Below are 22,675 nucleotides of genomic sequence, written 5' to 3' on the forward strand. Positions count from 1 at the left end.
AAGACTTAGTTTTGTTTTCCTTCCCAGAAGTCGAAGAAATTTCTGACAGCAGAGATCAAAGTTCTTAGGTAAGGTTAAGAACATTTCCAAAGGAAAACCTCACAATCACCATCAGCACAGGTGCACCAGAAGGCTGTGTGCTTAGCCCCCGCTCAACTTGCTTTCTTTGATGACTGTGTAGCTATGTACAGCTCCAGGGTCATAATTAAGTTTGCTGACGATATTACTATCGTTGGCCAAATAAAAAGTAGTGATGAATCAGCATATAGGAGGGAGATTGAAAATCTGGCTGAGTGGTGCCACAACAACAGCCTCTCACTAAACATCAGCAAAACCAAAGGGCTGATTATTGACTGCAGGAAGAGGAAACCAAAGGTCCATGAGCCCGTCCTCATGAGGGGATCAGAAGTGAAGAGGATGAATAACTTTAAATTCCTCTGTGTAATCACATTGGAGTATCTGTCCTGCACCCAGCTTATAAGTGCCATCACAAAGATGGCACAACAGCACCTTTACTTTCTGAGAAGTTTGCGCAGATCCAGCATGTCACCTAAAACTTTGACAAACTTTCATAGATGCACAGTGGAGACTATCCTGATTGGCTGCACGATGGCCTGGTATGGAAACAACAATGTCCAGGGATGGAAAAGATGACAGAAAGTGATTGATACAACCCAGATCATCACAGATAAAGCCCTCCCCATCATTGAGCACATCTACAAGGAGCTCTGCCACAAGAAAGCAGCATGCATCAATTAAGAATACCCATCATCTAGGCCATGCTTTCTTCTCATTGCCGCCGTTAGGCAAGAGGTGCAAGACCCTTCGGTCCCACATCACCAGGTTCAGGAACAGTTATTACCCTACAGCCATCAGGCTCTCGAACTGGTTTGGATAACTTCACTCACCTCAACTCGGAACTGATTCTACAACCTACAGACTTAATTTCAAGAGCTCTGCAGCTCATATTCTCAGTATTATTTATTTATTTGCACAATTTGTCTTCTTTTGCACATTGGCTGTTTGCCTGTCTTTGTTGATGTAGAGTTTGGCATAAGTTCTATTGTCTTTCTTTAATGTCCTGTAAATGCCTGCAAGAAAGTGAATCTCAGAATAGTATAATATATGATGACATATACGTTCTTTGATAATAAATGTACTTTGACTTGGATCATTTGACTAGACACATAGTATCCCTTGAAACTCAGCCAAAGTCGAGAATTTCGGTTGATCCATATGTATTAGCGCAAGGTCATCCACCTGTAACATTAACATTGCTCTCCTCACTCCATGGATGCTGAGTGATCTGCAGAGTATTTCTGGAGTTCTCTTTAATCTCAGATTTCCAACATCTGTTGCGAATGGCATCTCATGACATTGCTTGCTCTCTCTCTGCCCTTGTTTACCTCCCTCTGCTGACAGCCCTCATCCAGGCAAACCAGTTGTGACTGAAGAGCATGCGTTCCCTTCTCTTACCTACGTCACCGTTTCAATTCTACTTCCACCCTGATTATGTTGAATCCACACCTCATCATCACATAGAACATGGAAAAGTACAGCACAGTACAAGCCCTTCGGCCCAGGATGTTGTGCTGACCCTTTAACCTACTCCAAGATCAATCTAACTCTTCCCTTCCACAAAGAACTCAATTTTTCTTTCATCCATGTGCCTAAGAGTCTCTTGACTATCCTTAATATATCTGTCTCTACCATCACACCTGGCAACACATTCCACGTACCCACTACTCTGTGTGTAAAACAAAGTACCTCTAACATCCCTCCTATACTTTCCCCCAATCACCTTAAATTTATGCCCCCTTGTATTAGCCATTTTTGCCCTGGGACAAAGTCACTGGCAAACCATTCCATCTATGCCCCTTTTCATATTGTAGTTCAAGTTCAAGTTTAATTGTTATTCAACCCATCAATACAGCCAAATGAAACAGCCGTACTCTGGTGCCAAGGGGTCACACTCAGCACAAGGCACATATAAGATGGCAAGCACATATAAGATACCAGTAAAATACAGACACACAAAAAAAGTATATTCCAAGACCCTAAGTTCAGGAATGTTGCAGCAGTCTGCAATCGAACACCATACAGCTTGTCTTCTGCCCAGCAAACACTAGGGGTCAGCACCAACTTCAGCTTGGATGCCAGGCCATGCCTCCGGTACAGCGCATTGCCTCCGTCGCCTCTCTTCTGGGCAGATGTAAACAGGCAACACTGCAGCTTGAGGTCTAGTCCTCACTACACTGAGGCTATGTAGCTCCTCTGCTCTTCACCCCTGCCGTCTGTCAATAAATCAGTGGATCAGACTTGCAGCATTCCACATTGACAACATCCAACAGGGTCTTGCAATCACAAGGAAAGAAACTAAGACGGTCACTTGCTGTTAGATTGCACACTGCCTTCGCGCACCAAGTCCTCTGACACCTCTCTGACATAGGCATCAACACAAATCCACATCAAGTCCAGCTCCTTCAGTTTCTCTCCCAACAACCAACTCACTGATGGGGGGGGAACCTGCCACACTTAAAGTTCTTAATGTCCAGCGGGGTCTTGTAGTCATCAAAGATATGTTTAAAAAAAGACAATAACACCTTTGGTTGACCCTGTAGAAGCTGCCATCTTAATGGAAGTTCACCTCCATCAAATTCAATTCAATTCAAAATAAAATCCTCCCCACCCTATCTAACCAGAGTGTGGTGGAGCTGCAGCATTACCACACGGCTCTTGAACTCAGTTCCCGACTAATGAAGGCCAACACATCGTGCACCTTCTTAACCACCAGCGGCAACCAAGAGGAATAAGTTAAAACACACTCATTTCCTTTTCCCGTTCTGATAAAAAAAATTGTTGAACTGAAAGATTAATTTTATTTCAATCTCAAGATATGCTGCTTGATCTGCTGAATATTTCCAGCATTTTCAATTTTTATATTAAAAAATAACTTCTGTTATGTTTTCAAAGAGTTATTATCCTTCAATTTATTACATTTCCTCAAAGATGTGACTGGTCCCCAAGGCTGCCAGGAATAGATAGAGAAGACAGACAGTATCTTTTCCCCAGGATTGAAATGTCTAATACCAGAGGGCATGCATTTAAGGTGAGAGGGGGTACTTTCAAAGGGGATGTGATGGGCAAGTTTTTTTTTTACACAGAGAGTGGTGCCTGGAATGTGCTGCCTCGGGTGGTGCTAGAGGCAAATACATCAGGGACTTTTAAAAGACATTTAGATGGGCAATGAATGTGGGCGAAATGGGAAGGATATGGACATTTGTAGGCTGAAGAGATTAGTTTAGTTAGCCATTTGATCACTAATGATGAAGTTCCTGAAACAATCAAGTTTTGGTAACGTTACACTTGTAATTCTCCCAAATTCTTTCTGCGTTGCATTGACGACTGCATTGATACTGCTTCCTGCACCCATCCTGAGCTCATCAATTTCATCAGTTTTGTCTGCAACTTCCATCATCCCCTCAAATATACTCGGTCCATTTCTGACACCTCTCTCCCTTTCCTGATCTCTCTGTCTCCATCTCTGGAGACAGTTCATCTATTAGTATCTTTTATAAATCTACTGACTCTCGCAGCTATCTTGACTGTACTGTACCTTCTCCTGACATGTCACTTGTAAAAATGCTATTCCCTTTTTTCAGTTTCTCTCTCCACCACATCTGTTCTCAGGATTAGGCTTTCCTTTCCAGGACATCAGAAGTGTCCTTCTTCTTCACAAAGAATGGAGTTTTCCTTCCTCCACCATCAGTGTTGGCCTCACCCGCATCTCCTCCATTTCCTAGACATCCACACTCACCCCATCTTTGTACTGTTTTAATAGGGATAGAGTTCTTCTTGTCCTTAACCTACCCACCACCCTATGAGCCTCCACATCCAGCACATCATTCTTCTGCCATCTTCAAAGAAATCCTAAAACGAAACACATTTTTCAATCCCTTCTGCAGGGAACGATCTCTACGTGACTCCCTTGTTCACTTGTTCCCCCCTCACTTATTTTCCTTCTGGCATTTATTCTTGAAAGTGGAACAAATATTACACTTGCCCCTATACCTCCTCCCTCACCACCGTTCAGAGTGCCAAACGGTCCTTCCAGGTGAGGCAACACCTCACCAGTGAACATGTTGGGGTTTCTGGTAATTTCTGTCTCCTTTCCCTTCTTTCTTTCTCCATTCCTCATTCTGGCTCCCCTCATACCCCCTTTTCTTCTCCTCCTCATCTGCCCATCACTTCCCTCTGGTGTTTCTCCTCCTTCCCTTTCTCTCATGGTCCACTGTCCTCTCCAATCAGGCTCCTTCTTCTTCAACCTTTCACCTCTTCCTCCTTCCTACTTTATCACCCTTTCCCTAACTACCCATCTTCCCCTCACCAAGCTTCACCTATCACCTTTTAGCCATCCTTCTTCCCTCTTCCTTTTCAGTCCTGATGAAAGGTCTCGGCCCAAAATGTCAACTCTTCATTCCTGTCCACAGTTACTGCCGACCTGCTGAGTACCCTCAGCATTTTGTACATGTTGTTCATGATGTTAGTTACTTCATCTTGTGTGGTGAGCAATTAAAATTGTTGTGATGAGAAGCCACAGCTTCTAGATTGACATTGATAAGAATTGAATAATATTGCAAAGAGATAGATAGAATCAAACTGTTTCCAGTAATAGAGAAGTTCATAACAAAAAAAAAACATGAATGGAAAATTAAATCCAAAAGATTGAGGAGCACAGAGCAGAACCATTTTACTACAAGGAGGCCATGGAACATATAAGCAGAGGGAGGGTGAGATTAAAACAGAGATCTGTACAACTACTTTAAAATAGGTTGGGTATATGGTTGAAGGGAAAGGGAGAGAGAGGACAAGGAATATGACAGATACATGAGATTATTGTCACTGTTTGCAAATGCAATCAGAAGCAGGGGGATGATAAAATGAATAATTCTTCATAATGTACACCCTATAGAAGCAATGCTCATTCTTTCTCAGGACACCAAGTAATGGCTAGCAAAGAACAGTGTTGCCAGTGATGCCCAGTTAACCCATGTACTTTGATCTGGAGTTTCTTTATTCCATGTTGAAATCCAAGAACATCTGCATTAAGAATGGGTTCACTAAAGATTAGCTTTATTTGTCATGTGTACATTTGAAACATATAGTGAAATCTCTCTCTCTCCCCGCTGAGTATTTCATATAATATACAATATTACAGCCCAGCACAAGCACTTCGGCCCACAATGTTGTGCCAGCCTTTTAACCTACTCTAAGATTAATCTACATAGCCTCCTACATAACCATCAATTTTTCTATCATCCATGTGCCTATCTAAGAGTATTTTTAACGTTCCCAATATATCTGCCTCCAGCATCATCCTGGGCAGAGGGTTTGACATATCCATCACTCTCTGTGTAAAAAGCTTACCTCTGACACCCTATACTTTCCTCCAAACACTTCAAAATTATGCCCTCCCATATTATCAATTTCTGTCTTGGGAAGAAGTCTCTCACTCAATCTATGCCTCTTATCATTTTGTAAACCTCTACCAAGTTACCTCTCATCCTCCTTCGCTCCAGATAGAAAGGCCCTAGCTCATTCAACTAAGCCACATAAGACATGCTGTCTAATCCAGGCAGCATCCTGGGAAATCTTAAAAATGAGAGATTCTGTAGATGCTGGAAGTCCAAAGCAACACACACAAAATGGTTGAGGAACACAGCTGGTCAGGCAGCATCCATTGAAATGAATAAACAGTTGACATTTTGAGTCAAGACCCTCCTTCAGGACTGTAAATCCTAGTAAATCTCCTCTGCACCCTCTGTAAAGCTTCAACATCCTTCCTATAATGAGGCGACCAGAACTGAACACAAGTTCATTTTAAGTAGTTTCTGTTTTTATTACTTACCAACTGAGAGCTGGGTTTCCAAATAATCAGTCTGCACTCACTTTCTCCAATGTCACTCTGCAAAAGCCATTACTTTGTGTAATTGCGTCAATGAGCTGACTAAGACTGAGAAACATCTTGATGTTTGTATAGATTATTAGACAGGTCTGACAGAGGACCAATGGCTTAATAAACAATAGATTAAAAGCAACCACTTGGCAAACTTCACACAGCCAGGCTCCTGTCCATTTCAAAAAATCAACTATAACACTGACTTCTTTTAGCCATGCTTAGAAATGTCTGCAAGTTTGATAGTCCAGGGCCAAGGACTGAAGGCCTGGAGATGGCTGTCTTGGGGTTGGAGACCTATGTGTGAGAGGGGGTGGGAGGTTGGGAAAGGGGCTTATTTTCTTGTTGGTGTCTTCTTTGTCCTGTTGTTGCTGCTGCTGCTGTTTGTGTTGTTTTGCCAAGCATTGTGTGAATGCTGTGTTGGTGGTGGAACGCGTTGCCACATTTGTGGGCTGCCTCCAGCACATCCTTGGGTATGCTGTTTGTTTTGTTGCAAACAACGCATTTCACTGTATGTTTCGATGTACATGTGATATATAAATCTGAATCTGAAATTTGAGTTGGCAAAGAATCAAGTCTGAAGTGTAATGGAACATTCTAGAGCAGGGGTTTCCCACCTTTTTTATGCCATGGACCAATACCATTAAGCAAGGGGTCTGTAAACCCCAGGTTGAAAACCCCTGGTCTAGAGGGATGGATCCTGCAAAACCAAACCAGACACTCGACACTAGCAATTCTCGCCTTCAGTTTTCCTGCTGCTAAGTTCAACACCCATCCCCCCACTCCCATTGCAATGAGGATATTGTACATCCAGGTCTGCAGGATCCTTCGTATAATAAAGTGACCAGAACTGAACATATTCACTTCAAGCAGATTTTGTTTTAGACCACAATATCATAAGACATAGGAACAGAATTATGCCATTCCACCCACTGAGTCTTCTCCACCATTCCATCATGGCTGATTCATTATCCCTCTCAACCCCATTCTCCTGCCTTCTCCCCATATGGAGAGGAATGAAGTGTTGACATTTCACCAGCCTCGATGAAGGGTCTCGGCCAGAAACATTGACTCTTTATTATTCCTTCTCCCTGCAATCTTTGATGCCCTTACTAATCAAGAACCTATCAACCTCCACTTTATAATTACTTGGCCTCCACAGCCGTCGGTGGCAATGAACTCTATGTTCACCACCTCTGGCTAAAGGAATTCCTCCTTATTTCTGTTCTAAGTGGATGTCCCTCTATTCTGAGGCTGGGCCTTCTAGACCTAGACTCTCCCACCATAGGAAACATCCCCTCCACCTCCACTTTATCGAGGCCTTTCAATATTCGTTAAGTTTCAATGAGATCTTCCCTCCTCATTCTTCTAAACTCCAGTGAGGACAAGCCCAGAGCCATCAAATTCTTCTCATATGTTTTTATTTCTTACCAGTGTGAATTGGGTTTCCAATAATCAGTTTGCACTCACTTTCTGCAATATCACTGTTCAGATACAATTAATTTGCGTCTTTGTGTCGATAAGCTGACTAAGGCTGAGAAACATCTGAGTACAGGATGTACTGCAGAAACTCACTAGAGTCCTTCAAAGGTTTCTCCCTTCCCCCTGCAAATTATACCACCAAGTGAAATAAGAACTCCAACATTAAAGGAACACTGTCAGCTCCAAGCCTTGCACTTGCACCTGGTGGACAGTTGGTTACTGGGTCCACATTCCTGGATTCCCCAGGTAAACATCGCTGAGAACACCAACCTCAGAAGAAAAGTAGCACTTCAAGACCCACCTTGTCAAAACCACCAGGGGCAAACAATGAAACCACCTTACTACAGATAGCCACAGCATGAAATCTCATAGAATTGCAGCAGGTTAGAAACGCAGGAGATCTTCCTTGATTGGGACCTAACCCTAATCCAATCAATGTAAAGATTTAACAAAATCCTGAATAGAAAAGGCATGAGGCAAGTTATTTTAAGTTTGGGAAGAAGCTCTCCCAAGTGGAGCAAATTTGGTTATGGGATAAAGTAGTGGGTTCTAATCCAAGTATATCTAACACAAGAGATTGGAATACCCTGTGGCCAAAGGACTTCAAAACTAATTCCACAAGTCTGGGAATTCTGAAAATTTGGAAAGTAGAGTTAAAATTCACTGCTGATATTTCTGTTTCTAAAATAAATATAGGATATCATCCTGAAATTTCTCACCAGGTTTTGGAATCTTTTAATCTTTCCTCAAATATCTTTAGTGTTAGGCTTTCATCCTAGTTAAGACCATAAGATGTAGATATTGGAGCAGTCTTAGACAATTAGGCCCATCGGGTCTGCTCTGCCTTCTGTCATGGCTGAATTATTACCTCTCTCAACCCCATTCTCCTGCCTTCTCCCTGTAACTTACTAACCAAGAACCTAGCAAACTCTGCTTTTAAAATACTCAATAACTTGGCCTCCACAGCCATCTATGGAGATGAATTCCACAGATCCACCTCCCTCTGGATAAAGAAATTCCTCCTCATCTCTATTCTAAAGGGACGCCCTTCTATTCCAAGGCTGTGCCCTCTAATCTGAGACTCCCCCACTGAGACTCCACCACTCGTTGGAATTTAGAAGATTGAGGGAGGATCTATTGAAACGTATAAAATCCTAAAGGGATTGGACAGGCTAGATGCAGGAAGATTGTTCCCGATGTTGAGGAAGTCCAGAGTGAGGGGTCACAGTTTGAGGATAAAGGGGAAGCCTTTTAGGACCGAGATGAGGAAAAACTTCTTCACACAGAGAGTGGTGAATCTGTGGAATTCTCTGCCACAGGAAACAGTTGAGGCCAGTTCATTGGCTATATTTAAGAGGGAGTTAGATATGGCCCTTGTGGCTAAAGGGATCAGGGGGTATGGAGAGAAGGCAGGTATAGGGTTCTGAGTTGGATGATCAGCCATGATCATACTGAATGGTGGTGCAGGCTCGAAGGGCAGAATGGCCTACTCCTGCACCTATTTTCTATGTTTCTAGAGGAAACATCCTTTACACATCCATTCTATCTATTCGATAGGCCCCACAGAGAATGACTGTGAGGCTGAGGTTGAATATTTGCTGCTGTGGCCTTTTTCCAAACCCTCTTCTCCCAGCTTGGCCCCAAGCTGATCCCTCCAACTGCCATTAGTTCAGTTTTCACTGGTAAGCCATCTCACTTACCTTAGCCTCGATCTTGTTCGCTCCATCCCTGAACTCGCAGGCGCTCCAAGCCTCGAAGCCCTGCTGTAAGAAATATTCAAAGCTTTGAAGCAGAAGGTATCAGCTGGTGTAGCAACCCATCATGTGAAATGCAATCAATTTCATCAGTCCATGTTCTAAAGTCTGGTATGGAAGCATTAATGCCCCTCAACAGAAAATCGTACAAAACATAGTGGACACAACCCAGTCCATCACAAGAAAAGTCTCCCCACCATTGAGCATATCAACAAGGAATGTTCCCACAAGAAAGCAGCATTTATCATCAAGGTCCCCCACCATCCAGGCCATGCTCTCTTCTCGCTTTCGCCATTGGGGAGGAGGTACAGGGGCCTCAGGTCCCACACCACCAGGCTCAGGAACAGTTATTAGCCTTCAAGCATCAGGCTCCTGTACTAGAGTGCATAAACCTATGGACTTACTTTCAAGGACACTACAACTCATGTTCTCAATATTATTTATTAATTATTTATTATTATTTTGTTTGTCTTTATGTATTTGAGCAATTTGTCATCTTTTGCACATCGGTTGCTTGCCTTTGTGAGTAATTTTTCAATGATTCAAAAGTGTTTCTATCTATTTATCATGAATGCCCACAAGAAAATGAATCTCAGGGTTGTATATGGTGACCCATACATACTTTGATAATAAACTTACTTTGAACTTTAAAGATCCAACGCATGTAGGTCATCTACCACCAAAGAGTGGAAGATTCCTTGGAACAGATATTATATTTAGTACACACTGATGTGAGCTTCATCAGAATCTAGTACCAGTAATTTGTTTTTTTTTTTAAAAAACAGGTAGCATATTTTATTCTTAAAACAGATTTTCACCAAACAGAGTGGGATTGACCACATCACAACAAATCAAAGGTTTCCCCAGAGTCACAAACAAGAAAATCTGTAGATGCTGGAAATCCGAGCAAAACACACAAAATGATGGAGGAACTCAGCAGGCCAGGCAGCATCTATGGAAAAGAGTTCAGTCAACGTTTTGGACTGAAACCTTATTGAGTCCTGCCGAAGGGTTTCAGCCTGAAACATCGACTCTACTCTTTTCCATAGATGCTGCCTGGCCTGCTGAGTTCCTCCAGCATTTTGTGTGTGTTTCCCCAGAGTGTTCCCCTCATACAGCATTCTCCTTTGTTCTCTGAGATTCCCAACAAATCTCATAGCATTCCAGCACACCCAGTGCTCGCAAGGAATTTGGACAGCCAATCTAAACTCTTGAGATAATGTATAAAGATCAGGACTGTAACCAACATGCACTGAATCAGAATTGGGTTTATCATCATTGCTGTATATCATGAAATTTGCTGTTTTGCAGCAGCAGTACAGTGCAATACATATATGTGTGTGTGCGTGTATAATATATACACATACACACACACACAACTCCTGTACACCTGCTCATTAATGCAACTAGCTAATCAGCCAATCATGTGACAGAAACTCAGTACATAAAAGTAAGTAGACATCAAGTGTTTCAGTTGTTCTTCAGACCAAGCATCAGAATGGGGAAGAAATGTGGTCTAAGTGTCTTTGACCATGGAATGTTTGTTGGTGCCAGACAGGGTGGTTTGAGTATCTCAGAAACGGCTGATCTGGGATTTTCACACTCAACGTTCTCTAGAGTTTACAGAGAATGGTGTGAAAAACAGAAAGTATCAAGTGAGCAGCAGTACTGTGGGCAAAAACAGCTTCTTCATGAGAGAGGAGACAAGAGAATGGCCAGACTGGTTCAAGCTGGCAGGAAGGTGACCGTAACTTAGATAACCACACATTACAACAATGGTGTGCAGAAGAGTATTTCTGAACACACAAAACATCAAACCTTGAAGTTGATGGTCACGTACACTCAGTGGCCACTTGATTAGGTGCAGAAGATACCTAATAAAGTGACCACTGAGTGTACATCAGTGATAATAAATCACAGTAACGTCGTGGTTAGCATGGCACTATTACAGCTGGAGGCATTCCAGAGTTCAAAGTTCAACCCTGGCTCCATCTGCAAGGAGTTGGTACGTTCTCCTCGTGACTCCGTGAGTTTCCTCTGGGTGCCTTGGTTTCCACCCACAGTCCAAAGACATACCGGTTAATAGCTTAATTGGTCATTGAAAATTGTTCTGTGATTAGGCTGGTGTTAAGTAAGTACGTTGCTGGCCAGAAGAGCCTGTTTTCCACTGTATTGCTAATTAATTAATTAAGCTGGTTCTTTTGGGTGGCGGGGTGGAGATACATCTCTACCAAAGGTACTCCTTCCCTCCACTAGCCTGCAGGTCACCCTTGGGCAAGGTGTAGCATCTGCTTAGCCCCCGATCAGGGTCAGGTGAAGCCACCGGAGCAGGTGGTGGATGGTCGTATGAGCAACTGGTGTATATCACAAGACCTGGTTACGTGACCTCTGACGTTCGGCAGACAATCTCTGAAGAGTAATGATAATGGCTGGGGTCACCAGTCTTGTAAATTAACTACCCAGAGGAAGGCAATGGCAAACTATTTCTGAAGAAAAATTTGCTAAAACCAGTCATGGTCATGGAAAAGCCATGATGGCCCACGTCATGCGACATGGCACATAATGAGATCCTTTACCCCTGTGTCCAGGCTGACAATTAAGTACTTATCTATTCTTATCCAATTTATCAGCAATGGGTCCAACGTCTTCCATATGTTGGCAATTCCCATGCTTGACCAGATACTTCTTAAATGTTATCAGGGTATTTGCTTCTACCACCCACTTGGGAGTGTGTTCTATTGAGAGTTTTGACCGCGAGGATCATTCCCTTGTTGTGGTGGAGAGGTTTGTGAGTTCCTGAGAGCTATGCTGTCTGGTAGAGTATCCATGGTGGTATGGTCAAGAGGGACGTTCCAGACAAAGAGCGATCCAACTGTGATCTCAATGGTGTTTCTGGTGAAAGATGATAACAGATCACAAGGGCAGTGAAGGGTACAACACTATGGGCCAAAGAGCTTATACTGTGCTGTGATCTTCTATGCCGAAAATCCTTAACCTTCTTAGAAAGTAGAGGTACCAAGGAATATAAATCCAATCCACCAATGTAGACTGGTGTAGGTTCACCCTTCTTCGCCTTCCCCATGTTAACAATGAGTTTCTATTTGAAAAAGGATCCAGTGCTTTCCTGGCGTTTATGACAAATAAACTCTTCTCAAGCTTCCAGCCGGGTACAGATATTGATTATAACTGATGTTTCGATTACAAACTCTGTCATCTTCATCAGGGATAATGGCATGTCTGGTCCAATGGTATTTATACCTCTGTCGTCAGTCCCTACATTCCATATACCCACTACTCTCTGGGTGAAAAAGTTTTTCCTCAACTCCATTCTAAATGGCCTACCCCTTATTCTTAAACTGTGGCCTCTGGTTCTGGACTCCCCCATCAGCGGGAACATGCTTCCTGCCTCCAGCGTGTGCCCCCAACAGCATCGTCATTAAATGCTGAGTGAGGTAGTAAGGTGGAGAATCTATCTCACTGACAATAGGCCTCAGGGTGGAAACCTCAAGTATCTTAGAGATCCTATTTATTTATTTGATTTGAGATACAGGCGAAATAGGCCCTTCTGGCCCTTCAGCCACGCCACCCAGCCATCCCCCAATTTAACCCTAGCCTAATCAGGGGACAACTTACAATGACCATTTAACCTGCCAACCGGGAGGAAACCCAGGTGGTCAGCATGGTACACGAACCCCGGTTGCCAGTACTGTAAAATTGTGCTGACCATTATGCTACCATGCCGCCTCATTCTTTAGTGCTTCAGACATTGAGAGATAGGTGACTGCAGCACAATGCAGCCAGATGTCCCACTAATTCATCTCCACCTGTCATTCACCCAACAACAGTGGTGTCATCAGTGAATTTGTATATGGTTCCATTTAAGAGCCAGTACAAATACAATGGGCCAAATGTCCTCCTCCTCAGCAGAATCATTCACTGAATCTATAGGTGAAGGGGCCATTTTGGTTGTGCACGTGATTTTCACTTCCCTACCTTGGCTTTTCCTGGATCAATGCAGTATCTGAGAGAAACAGACTGTTGGCATCTTCACACTGAAGATGATGCCTCAGACCCCAGCTGAGTCTACGTCACCACAACACGTCAACAGCCACTGTGCATCAACATACACGCCTGCTCGCTGAGTACATCAGACACTCAGCAAAGATCTCTGTACCCAGGCTTCTAGGCTTCAGGGAACACACCTGTGCAGCATAGACGACAGACGGAGGCAAGTGAGGTCTCACCTTTATTTTTGGAGTCACATGCACAAGCATTTCTCAGAAAGATCTATGTAAGAACCCAGGTTCGGGATTTTTGACACCAGATACAACCGTTGCACCAAGCTCAAATCAGCCTGGACAAGGTCACCAGTACTGGACTGACAGACAAGCCCCAAGAAGCCCATTGGTCCTCTTCTGATTAGGGTTCCTTCTGGCCTCAGGCTCCAAGCTGGCCAGTTGTGGGTTTACACTCCACTTCTGCGGAGCAGACTTACCAAGATACTAACTGGATTGGAGAGCATGTCGGATTAGGAGAGGTTGAGCGAGCTAGGGATTTTCTCTTTGGAGCAAAGGAGGATGACAGCAGATGTGATCAAAAAAGGTAAAAAAAAATAGGAGATGGAGATGTACAAGATAAAGGTGCACATGGTAGTGAAGCTGAGGAATTCATTGCCACAGGTGGCTGCGGATGACAGGTCACTGGGTATACTTAAGGTGGAGGTTGGTTGGTTCCGAATTAATCAGGGCATGAAAGGTTATGGAGCGATAGCAGGAGAATGGGGTTGAGAAGAAAATCGATCAGCCATGATGAAATGGTAGAGCAGACTCAGTGGGCCAAATGGCCTAATTCTGCCTCTATGTCTGTTGGTCTTGTAAGAAGTAAAGAATGAGGCATGCAAAATAAGAGGCATGGATAGAGTGGACAGCTAGCACCTTTTTCCAGGGCAGAAATAACTAGAGATTACGGAGTATCTGGCACATGACAAGATAGGCCAAAGCTGGCATGGTTTCCTGAAAGGAAAATCCTGCCTAACTAACCTACTGCAGTTTTTTGAGGAAATTACAAGTAGGGTAGACAAAGGAGATGTAGTAGATGTGGTGTACTTGGATTTTCAGAAGGCCTTTGACAAGGTGCCTCACATTGAGGCTGCTTAGCGAGGTAAGATCCCATGGAATTACAGGGAAGTTACTAGCATGGGTGGAGCATTGGCTGATCTGCAGAAAACAGAAAGTGGGAATAAAGGGATCCTATTCTGGCTGGCTGCTGGTTACCAGTGGAGTTTCACAGGGGGCAGTGTTGGGACCGCTGCTTTTTATGATGTATGTCAATGATGTGGACTATGGGATTAATGGATTTGTGGCTAAATTTGCTGATGATATGAGATAGGTGGAGGAGTGGGTAGTGTCGAGGAAACAGAGAGCCTGCAGAGAGACTTCGATAGTCTATGGGAATGGGCAAAGAAGTGGCAAATGAAATACAGTGTTGGAAAGTGTATGGTTATGCACTTTGGTGGAAGAAGTAAATGGGCAGAGTATTATATAGATGGGGAGAGAATTCAAAATGCAGAGATGCAAGGGACTTGGGAGTCCTTGTACAGAATACCCTAAAGGTTAACCTCCAGGTTGAGTCGGTGGTGAAGAATGTGAATGCAATGTTGGCACTCATTTCGAGAGGTATACAATATAAGAGCAGGGATGTGATCTTGAGGCTCTATAAGGCACTCGTGATACCACACTTGCAGTATTGTGTGCAGTTCTGGGCTCATTATTTTAGAAAGGATATACTGACATTGGAGTGGGTTCAGACAAGATTCATGAGAATGATTCCAGGAATGAAAGGGTTACCGTATGAGGAATGTCTGGCAGCTCTTGGGCTGTATTTCTTGGAGTTCAGGAGAATGAGGGGTGGGGGGGGGGGGAAGATCTCATAGAAACATTCCAAATGTTAAAAGGCCTGAACAGATAAGATACGGCAAAGTTATTTTCCACCGTCGGGGAGTCTAGGACAAGAGGGCACAAACTTCAGGATTGAAGGATGTCCATTTAGAACAGAGATGCGGAGAGATTACTTTAATCAGAGGGTGGTAAATCTGTGGAATTTGTTGCCAAGAGCAGCTATGGAGGCCAAGTCTTTGGGTGCATTTAAGGCAGAGATAGATATGTTCTCAATTAGCCGAGGCATCAAAGGGTATGGGGAGAAGGCAGGGAAGTAGGGATGACTGGAAGAATTGGATCAGCCCATGATTAAATGGTGGAGCAGACTCATGGGCTGAATGGCTTACTTCTGCTCCTATATCTTATGGTCTTATCACTAATACAAAAAGGACACAATTTTAAGGTGATTGGAGAAAAGTATAGGGGGTATGTCGGTAATTTTTTTTTAAAGAGTGGTGGACATGTGGAACATGCTACCAGGAGTGGTAGTAAAGACAGATACATTCGGGATATTTAAGAGATAGGTACAGGGATGACAGAAAAATGGAGAGCAATGTGGGAGAGAAGGGTTAGATTGATCTTGGAGTGATAACTTCACTCGCCCTATCACTAAAATGTTCCCACAACCTACGGACTCACTTTCAAGGGCTCTTCATCTCATGTTCTCAATATTTATCGCTCATTTATTATCTTTTTTTGTATTTGCAGTTTGTTAGAGTCATAATCATAGAGAAGTATAGCACAGAAACAGGCCCTTTCCACGCATCTAGTTTTTGCTGAAACCATTTAAGATGCCTACTCCTAATGACCTGCACCTGGATCATGGCCCTCCATATCCCTACTATCCAAACTTCTCTAAAATGTTGAAATCGAGCTCGCATGCACCATTTGTGTTGGCAGCTCATTCCCACACTCTCACAACCCTTTGAGTGAAGATGTTTCCCCTCATGTTCCCCTTAAACATTTCACCTTTCACCCTTAAACCATGACCTCTGCTTGTAGTCCCACACAACCTCAGTGGAAGAACCCTGCTTGCATTGACCCTATTTATACCCCTCATAGTTTTGTATACCTGTTAAATCTCTCAATCTTGTACATTCCAAGGAATAAACTTCTATTCAATCTTTCCTTATAGCTCAGGTCCTCCAGACCTGGCAACATGCTTGTAAATTTTCTCTGTATTCTATCAAACTTATTTACATCTTCCCTGTAGGTAGGTGACATTAACTGCACACAATACTCCAAATTAAGCCTCACCAACATCTTATACAACTTCAACATAACATCCTATCTCCTGTACTCAATACTTTAATTTACGAAGCCTATGTGCTAAAAGCTTTCTTTATGTCCCTATCTACCTGTGGTGTCACTTTCAATGAATTATGGACTGTATTCGTAGATCCCCTTGTTCTACCACACTCCCCAGTGCCCGACCATTCACTGTGCAAGACCAACCCTGCTCCTCGCATTTGTTTGCATTAAATTCCATCTGCCATTTTTTCAGCCCATTTTTCCAGTTAATGTACATAGATCCCTCTGCAAGCCATGAGAGCCTTCCTCGCTGTTCACCACATCCCCAATCTTGGTGTCATCTACAAATTTGCTGATCCATATTGTAATCCAGATCATTGATATAGATGACAATTAACAATGGACCCAGCACTGAATCCTGAGGCACACCACTAGTCACAGGCCTCCAGTCAGAGAGGCAACCCTCTATGACCACTCTTTGGCTTCTCCCACAAAGCCAATGTCTAATCCAATTTACTACCTCATCCTGAATGCCAAGCGACTGAGCCTTCTTGACCAGCCTCCCATGCAGGACCATGACAAAGTCTATGTAGACAACTTCCACTGCCTTGCCTGGTTAAAGATGACCTATCACGCATGAAGCCATGCTGATTATCCTTAATCAGTCTATGTCTATCCAAATGCTTATATATCCGGTCCCTTAGAATACTTTCCAATGACTGATGTCAGATTCACTGACCTATAATTTCCTGGTTTCTGTTTAGAGCCTTTTTTAATCTCTCCTCAGAATGTTTTAAGTATCTCTGCTACAGCCCCGGCAATTTCTGCACTTGGCTCCCATAGGATCTGAGGAAACACCTTGTCTGGCACTGAGGATTTCTCCACTCTGATTTGCCTCAGGGTAGCAAACACCTCCTCCGCTGTAACCTACACAGGGTCCATGGAGTTGATGCCACTTTGCCTCACCTCTATAGACTCTGTATCCATCTCCTGAGTAAATACAGATGCAAAAAATACATTTAAGATCTCCCCCATCTGTTTTGGCTCCATACATGGACTACAGTTCTGGTCTTCAAGAGGATCAATTTTGTTTCTAGCAATCCTTTTGCTCTTAACATACCTGTAGAAGTAATTCGGATTCTCCCTCACCTTGTCTGCTACAGCAACTTTGTGCCTTCTTTTAGCCTTCCTGATTTCTTTATTCAGTGTTCTCTTGCATTTCTTGTGCTCCATAAGCACCTCATTTGTTCCTACTTGCCTATACCTGCTATGCACCTCCTTTTTTCTCTTAACTAGGGCCTCAACATCTCTTGAAAACCAAGGTTCCCTACACTTGTTATCTTTAGCTTTTATTCTAATTGGCACATACAAGCTTTGTACTCTCAAAATTTAGTTTTTGAAGGTCTCCTATTTTCCAAATACACCCTTGCCTGTCCCATTCCACACTTTCCAGATCATTTCTAATACTATCAAAATTTGACTTTCTCCAATTTAGAATCTCAACTTGTGGACCAGACCTATCTCTTTGCATATTTACTTTGAAACCAATAACATTGTGGTCACTGGATGCAAAGTGTTCCCCTATACAAACTTCTGTCACCTGCCCTGTCTCATTCCCTAATAACAGATCCAGTATCGCATGCTCTCTCATTGGGACTCTATGTACTGATTTGCGAAGTTGGTGCTGTCTTTCATTGATTCTACTAAGGTTATTATTCTATAGATGTATTGAGTATGCCTGCAAGAAAATGAATCTCAGGGTTGAATATAGCGGCATATATATACTTTGATAATAATTTTACTTTGAACCTTGAAAAAGGTCAGTACATTATGGGTCAAATGGCCTGTACATTGTAGTATGTTCATGAAATCCAGACTGGCATGTCTAGAGCAGTAGCAAGAGACAGCTGGAGGAGAAAGCGTTGTTAACCTGCTGCTCTCCCCGGTAGATGAAGGTTCCACAAAAGGGCACTGGACTCCTGACTAAAGTCCTGAATCTGAATCAAATATATTATCACAGACCCATGCCATAAAATGTGTTGATTTGTGGCAGCAGTATAACACAAGACATAAAGAATTACTAAGTCTAAAAAAAATGTTAAAGAGGAATAATAAGACAGTGCTTGTGGGTTAATGGACCATCCAGAAATTTGATGGCAAAGGGGAAGAACCTGTTCTGTCATAGAAGTAGGCAACGATTCAGGAACAGCTTCCTCCCCTCTGCCGTCAGATTTCTGAATGGACATTGACCCCATTAACACTACCTCACTACTTTTTCTTTTTTCTCTCTTTTTCACTTGTTTGTTCATTACGTACCATGCTGTATGGCATGTATGATCATGGTTTTTCCAGGAACATGATTGCCCTTGGCAAATTTTTCTACACAAATGGTTTGTAATTGCATTCTTCTGAGCAGTGCCTTTACAAGACGGGTGACTCCAGCCAATATCAATACTTTTCAGAGATTGTCTTCCTGATATCAGTGGTCGCACAACCAGGACTTGTGGTATACACCGGCTGCTTGTATGACCATCCACCACCTGCTCCCATGGCTACATGTGACCCTGATCAGGTGCTAAGCAGGTGCTACACCTTGCCCAAGGGTGACCTGCGGGCTAGCGGAGGGAAGGAGCACCTTACACCTCCTTTGGTAGAGACGTATCTCCACCCCACCAGAACACGGAGCATAAAACATTACAGCACAGTACAGACGCTTCAGCCCCCCAATATTATGCCAACTTTTTAACCTACTCTAAGATCAGTCTAACCCTTCCCACCCTCATAGCCCTCCATTTTTTTTATCATCCATATGCCTATCTAAGGGTCTCTTAAATGTCCCTGATGTATCTGCCTGTACCACCACCCTGGCAGCATGCTGTTATCACTGACATGCCCAGTATGATAATACCTGTAATTCACGAACACAAGGATTGAACTCATGACTGAGGCTCTCTGGGTCGCATTTCCACTATCCACATTCGTAGTGCTCCCTCCCCCCCCCCACCTCTCTCTCTTTCTCTCCCTCCCCTGGTAACATCCTCATTTACAAAAGCCCTGCCTAACCCTCACCAACTTTTCCCCTCACAGTTGCTCTCATCACTCCATCCTCAGGAATGTCTCATGCTACGGTTACTGGCCTCTGCCACATATCAGAGATTCCTGTTCATTGATGTCATAGAGCACTACAGCACTGAAAAAGGCCCTTCAGCCCATCTAGTTTGTGCCAAACTGTGTTGCCTCATGCCATTGACCCGCACCTGGACCATAGCCCTCCGTACCCCTTTTACTCAAACTTCTCTTAAATGCTGCAATCAAATCCGGAATGTTCTAATGCTGAGGCTATTTAATGCTTTTCATATCGATGCCCTCCTGCATCACTTCCCAGAGTGGGCTCATCTTCCATTGTCAGCTCATTCCACACTCACACTACCCTCTAAGTGAAGAAGTTCCCCTTTAGGCTCCCCTTAAATATTTCACCTTTCACTTTTAACCTATGACCCCTAGTTCTAGTTTTACCCAACCTCAGTGGAAAAAAGTCTATTTGCATCTAATTTTTAATATTAATCTAATCCGATCTAATTTTTAATATTATTTAATATTCAGATATTAGGAGAACTGACAAAATGTCTCAGCCTGAAATGTCGACTGTTTATTCCCCTCCATAGATGTTGCCTGACTTGCTGAGTTCCTCCAGCATTTTGTGTGTGTTACTCTGGATTTCCAGCATCTGTAGAGTCTATTGTGTTCAGATATTAAATTCATAATTCATTGGGTGACAGTCAGAGGGGGGAAAGCAAAGGTGAGCAGACAGGTAGTGCAGAGCACCCCTGCAGCCATTCCCCTGAATAATAAGTTTACCGTCCTGGATACTGTTGGCGGGGATGACCGACCAGGTGTGAGCCACGGTGGCAGGGCCTCCGGCACTGAGTCTGACCCGGTGGTGCAGAAGGGTGGAACGGAGACGAGGAGAGCTGTCGTCATTGGAGACTCTATAGTCAGGGGAGCAGACAGGAGATTTTGTGGACGTGAGAAGGACACCCGCATGGTTTGTTGCCTCCCGGGTGCCAGGGTCCAGGATGTCTCTGACCGGGTGCACGACATCCTGGTACGAGAGGGAAAGCAACCGGAAGTCATGATACATGCTGGGACCAATGACATAGGCAGGAAGAGGGATGAGGTCCTGAAGTGTGAGTTTCGAAAATTGGGCAGAAGGCTGAAGAACAGGACCTCAAGGGTGACGTTCTCAGGATTGCTGCCAGTGCTACGTGACAGAGATGGTAAGAATTGGAGGAAATGGCAGTTGAATGCGTGGCTGAGGAGTTGGTGCAGGGAGCAGGGTTTTAGATTTTTAGACCATTGGGATCTCTTCTGGGGAAGGTGGGACCTGTACAGATTGGATGGGTTGCACCTGAACTCGAGGGGGAGCAATATCCTTGCAGGTAGGTTTGCTAGCATGGTTCGGGAGGGTTTAAACTAATTTGCAAGGGGGATGGGACCCAGAGCGATAGAGCAGTGAAAGAAGTGCATGGAGTAAAGCCAGATCTAACATACAGAGAGGCTTTGATGAAAGAGAAGCAGAATAAACGGTGTAAAGACAATAAGGTAGAAGGGCTGAAATGTGTGTACCTCAATGCAAGAAGCATCAGGAACAAAGGTGATGAACTGAGAGCTTGGATACATACATGGAATTATGATGTATTGGCCATTACAAAGACTTGGCTGGCACCAGGGCAGGAATGGATTCTCAATATTCCTGGATTTCAGTGCTTTAAAAGGGATAGAGAGGGCAGAAAAAGGGGAGGAGGGGTGGCATTACTGGTCAGGGATACTATTACAGCTACAGAAAGGGTGGGTAATGTAACAGGATCCTCTTTTGAGTCAATATGGGTGGAAGTCAGGAACAGGAAGGGAGCAGTTACTCTACTGGCGGTATTCTATAGGCCCCCTGGTAGCAGCAGAGATACAGAGGAGCAGATTGGGAGGCAGATTTTGGAAAGGTGCAAAAATAACAGGGTTGTTATCATGGGTGACTTTAACTTCCCTAATATTGATTGGCACCTGACTAGTTCCAAGGGTTTAGATGGGGCAGAGTTTGTTAAGTGTGTCCAGGATGGACTCCTGTCACAGTATGTGGACAGGCCGACCAGGGGGAATGCCATACTAGATCTAGTACTAGGTAAGGAACCGGGTCAGGTCACAGATCTCTCAGTGGGTGAGCACCTGGGGGACAGTGACCACCGCTCCCTGGCCTTTAGCATTATCATGGAAAAGGATAGAATCAAAGAGGACAGGAAAATTTTTAATTGGGGAAAGGCAAATTATGAGGCTATAAGGCTAGAACTTCAATGGGTGTGAATTGGGATGATGTTTTTGTGGGGAAATGTACTAAGGACATGTGGTCGATGTTTAGAGATCTCTTGCAGGATGTTAGGGATAAATTTGTTCCGCTGAGGAAGATAAAGAATGGTAGGGTGAAGGAACCATGGGTGACAAGTGAGGTGGAAAATCTAGTCAGGTGGAAGAAGGCAGCATACATGGGGTTTAGGAAGCAAGGATCAGATGGGTCTATTGAGGAATATAGGGAAGCAAGAAAGGAGCTTAAGAAGGGGCTGAGAAGAGCAAGAAGGGGGCATGAGAAGGCCTTGGCGAGTAGGATAAGGGAAAACCCCAAGGCATTCTTCAATTATGTGAAGAAAAATAGGATGACAGGAGTGAAGGTAGGACCGATTAGAGATAAAGGTGGGAAGATGTGCCTGGAGGCTGTGGAAGTGAGCGAGGTCCTCAATGAATACTTCCCTTCGGTATTCACCATTGAGAGGGAACTTGATGATGGTGAGGACAATATGAGTGAGGTTGATGTTCTGGAGCATGTTGATATTAAGGGAGAGGAGGTGTTGGAGTTGTTAAAATATATTAGGACAGATAAGTCCCCGGGGCCTGACGGAATATTCCCCAGGCTGCTCCACGAGGCGAGAGAAGAGATTGCTGAGCCTCTGGCTAGGATCTTTATGTCCTCGTTGTCCATGGGAATGGTACCGGAGGATTGGAGGGAGGCGAATGTTGTCTCCTTGTTCAAAAAAGGTAGTAGGGATAGTCCGGGTAATTATAGACCAGTGAGCCTTATGTCTGTGGTGGGAAAGCTGCTGGAAAAGATTCTTAGAGATAGGATCTATGGGCATTTAGAGAATCATGGTCTGATCAGGGACAGTCAGCATGGCTTTGTGAAGGACAGGTCGTGTCTAACAAGCCTGATAGAGTTCTTTGAGGAGGTGACCAGGCATATAGATGAGGGTAGT

General features: G+C 43.8%; 1 protein-coding gene across 10 annotated transcripts in view; it reads right to left on the reverse strand.

Annotated features, from left to right (window-relative positions):
- Positions 1-22,675, reverse strand: part of srcin1a (SRC kinase signaling inhibitor 1a) — a 577,643-nt gene that overhangs the window by 295,035 nt on the left and 259,933 nt on the right. For 8 of the 10 annotated variants that reach the window (XM_072248748.1, XM_072248746.1, XM_072248752.1 and 5 more), the window contains one exon: positions 9,139-9,201. The exons of 1 other annotated variant lie outside the window; for it this stretch is intronic. In XM_072248748.1, coding sequence (XP_072104849.1) covers positions 9,139-9,201 — 63 coding nt within the window. The remainder of the gene's footprint in view (positions 1-9,138; positions 9,202-22,675) is intronic. One more of the 10 variants, XM_072248743.1, reaches the window with a different exon arrangement.

Source organism: Mobula birostris, chromosome X, assembly GCF_030028105.1.
Source record: "Mobula birostris isolate sMobBir1 chromosome X, sMobBir1.hap1, whole genome shotgun sequence".
NCBI classification, from domain to species: domain Eukaryota; kingdom Metazoa; phylum Chordata; class Chondrichthyes; order Myliobatiformes; family Myliobatidae; genus Mobula; species Mobula birostris.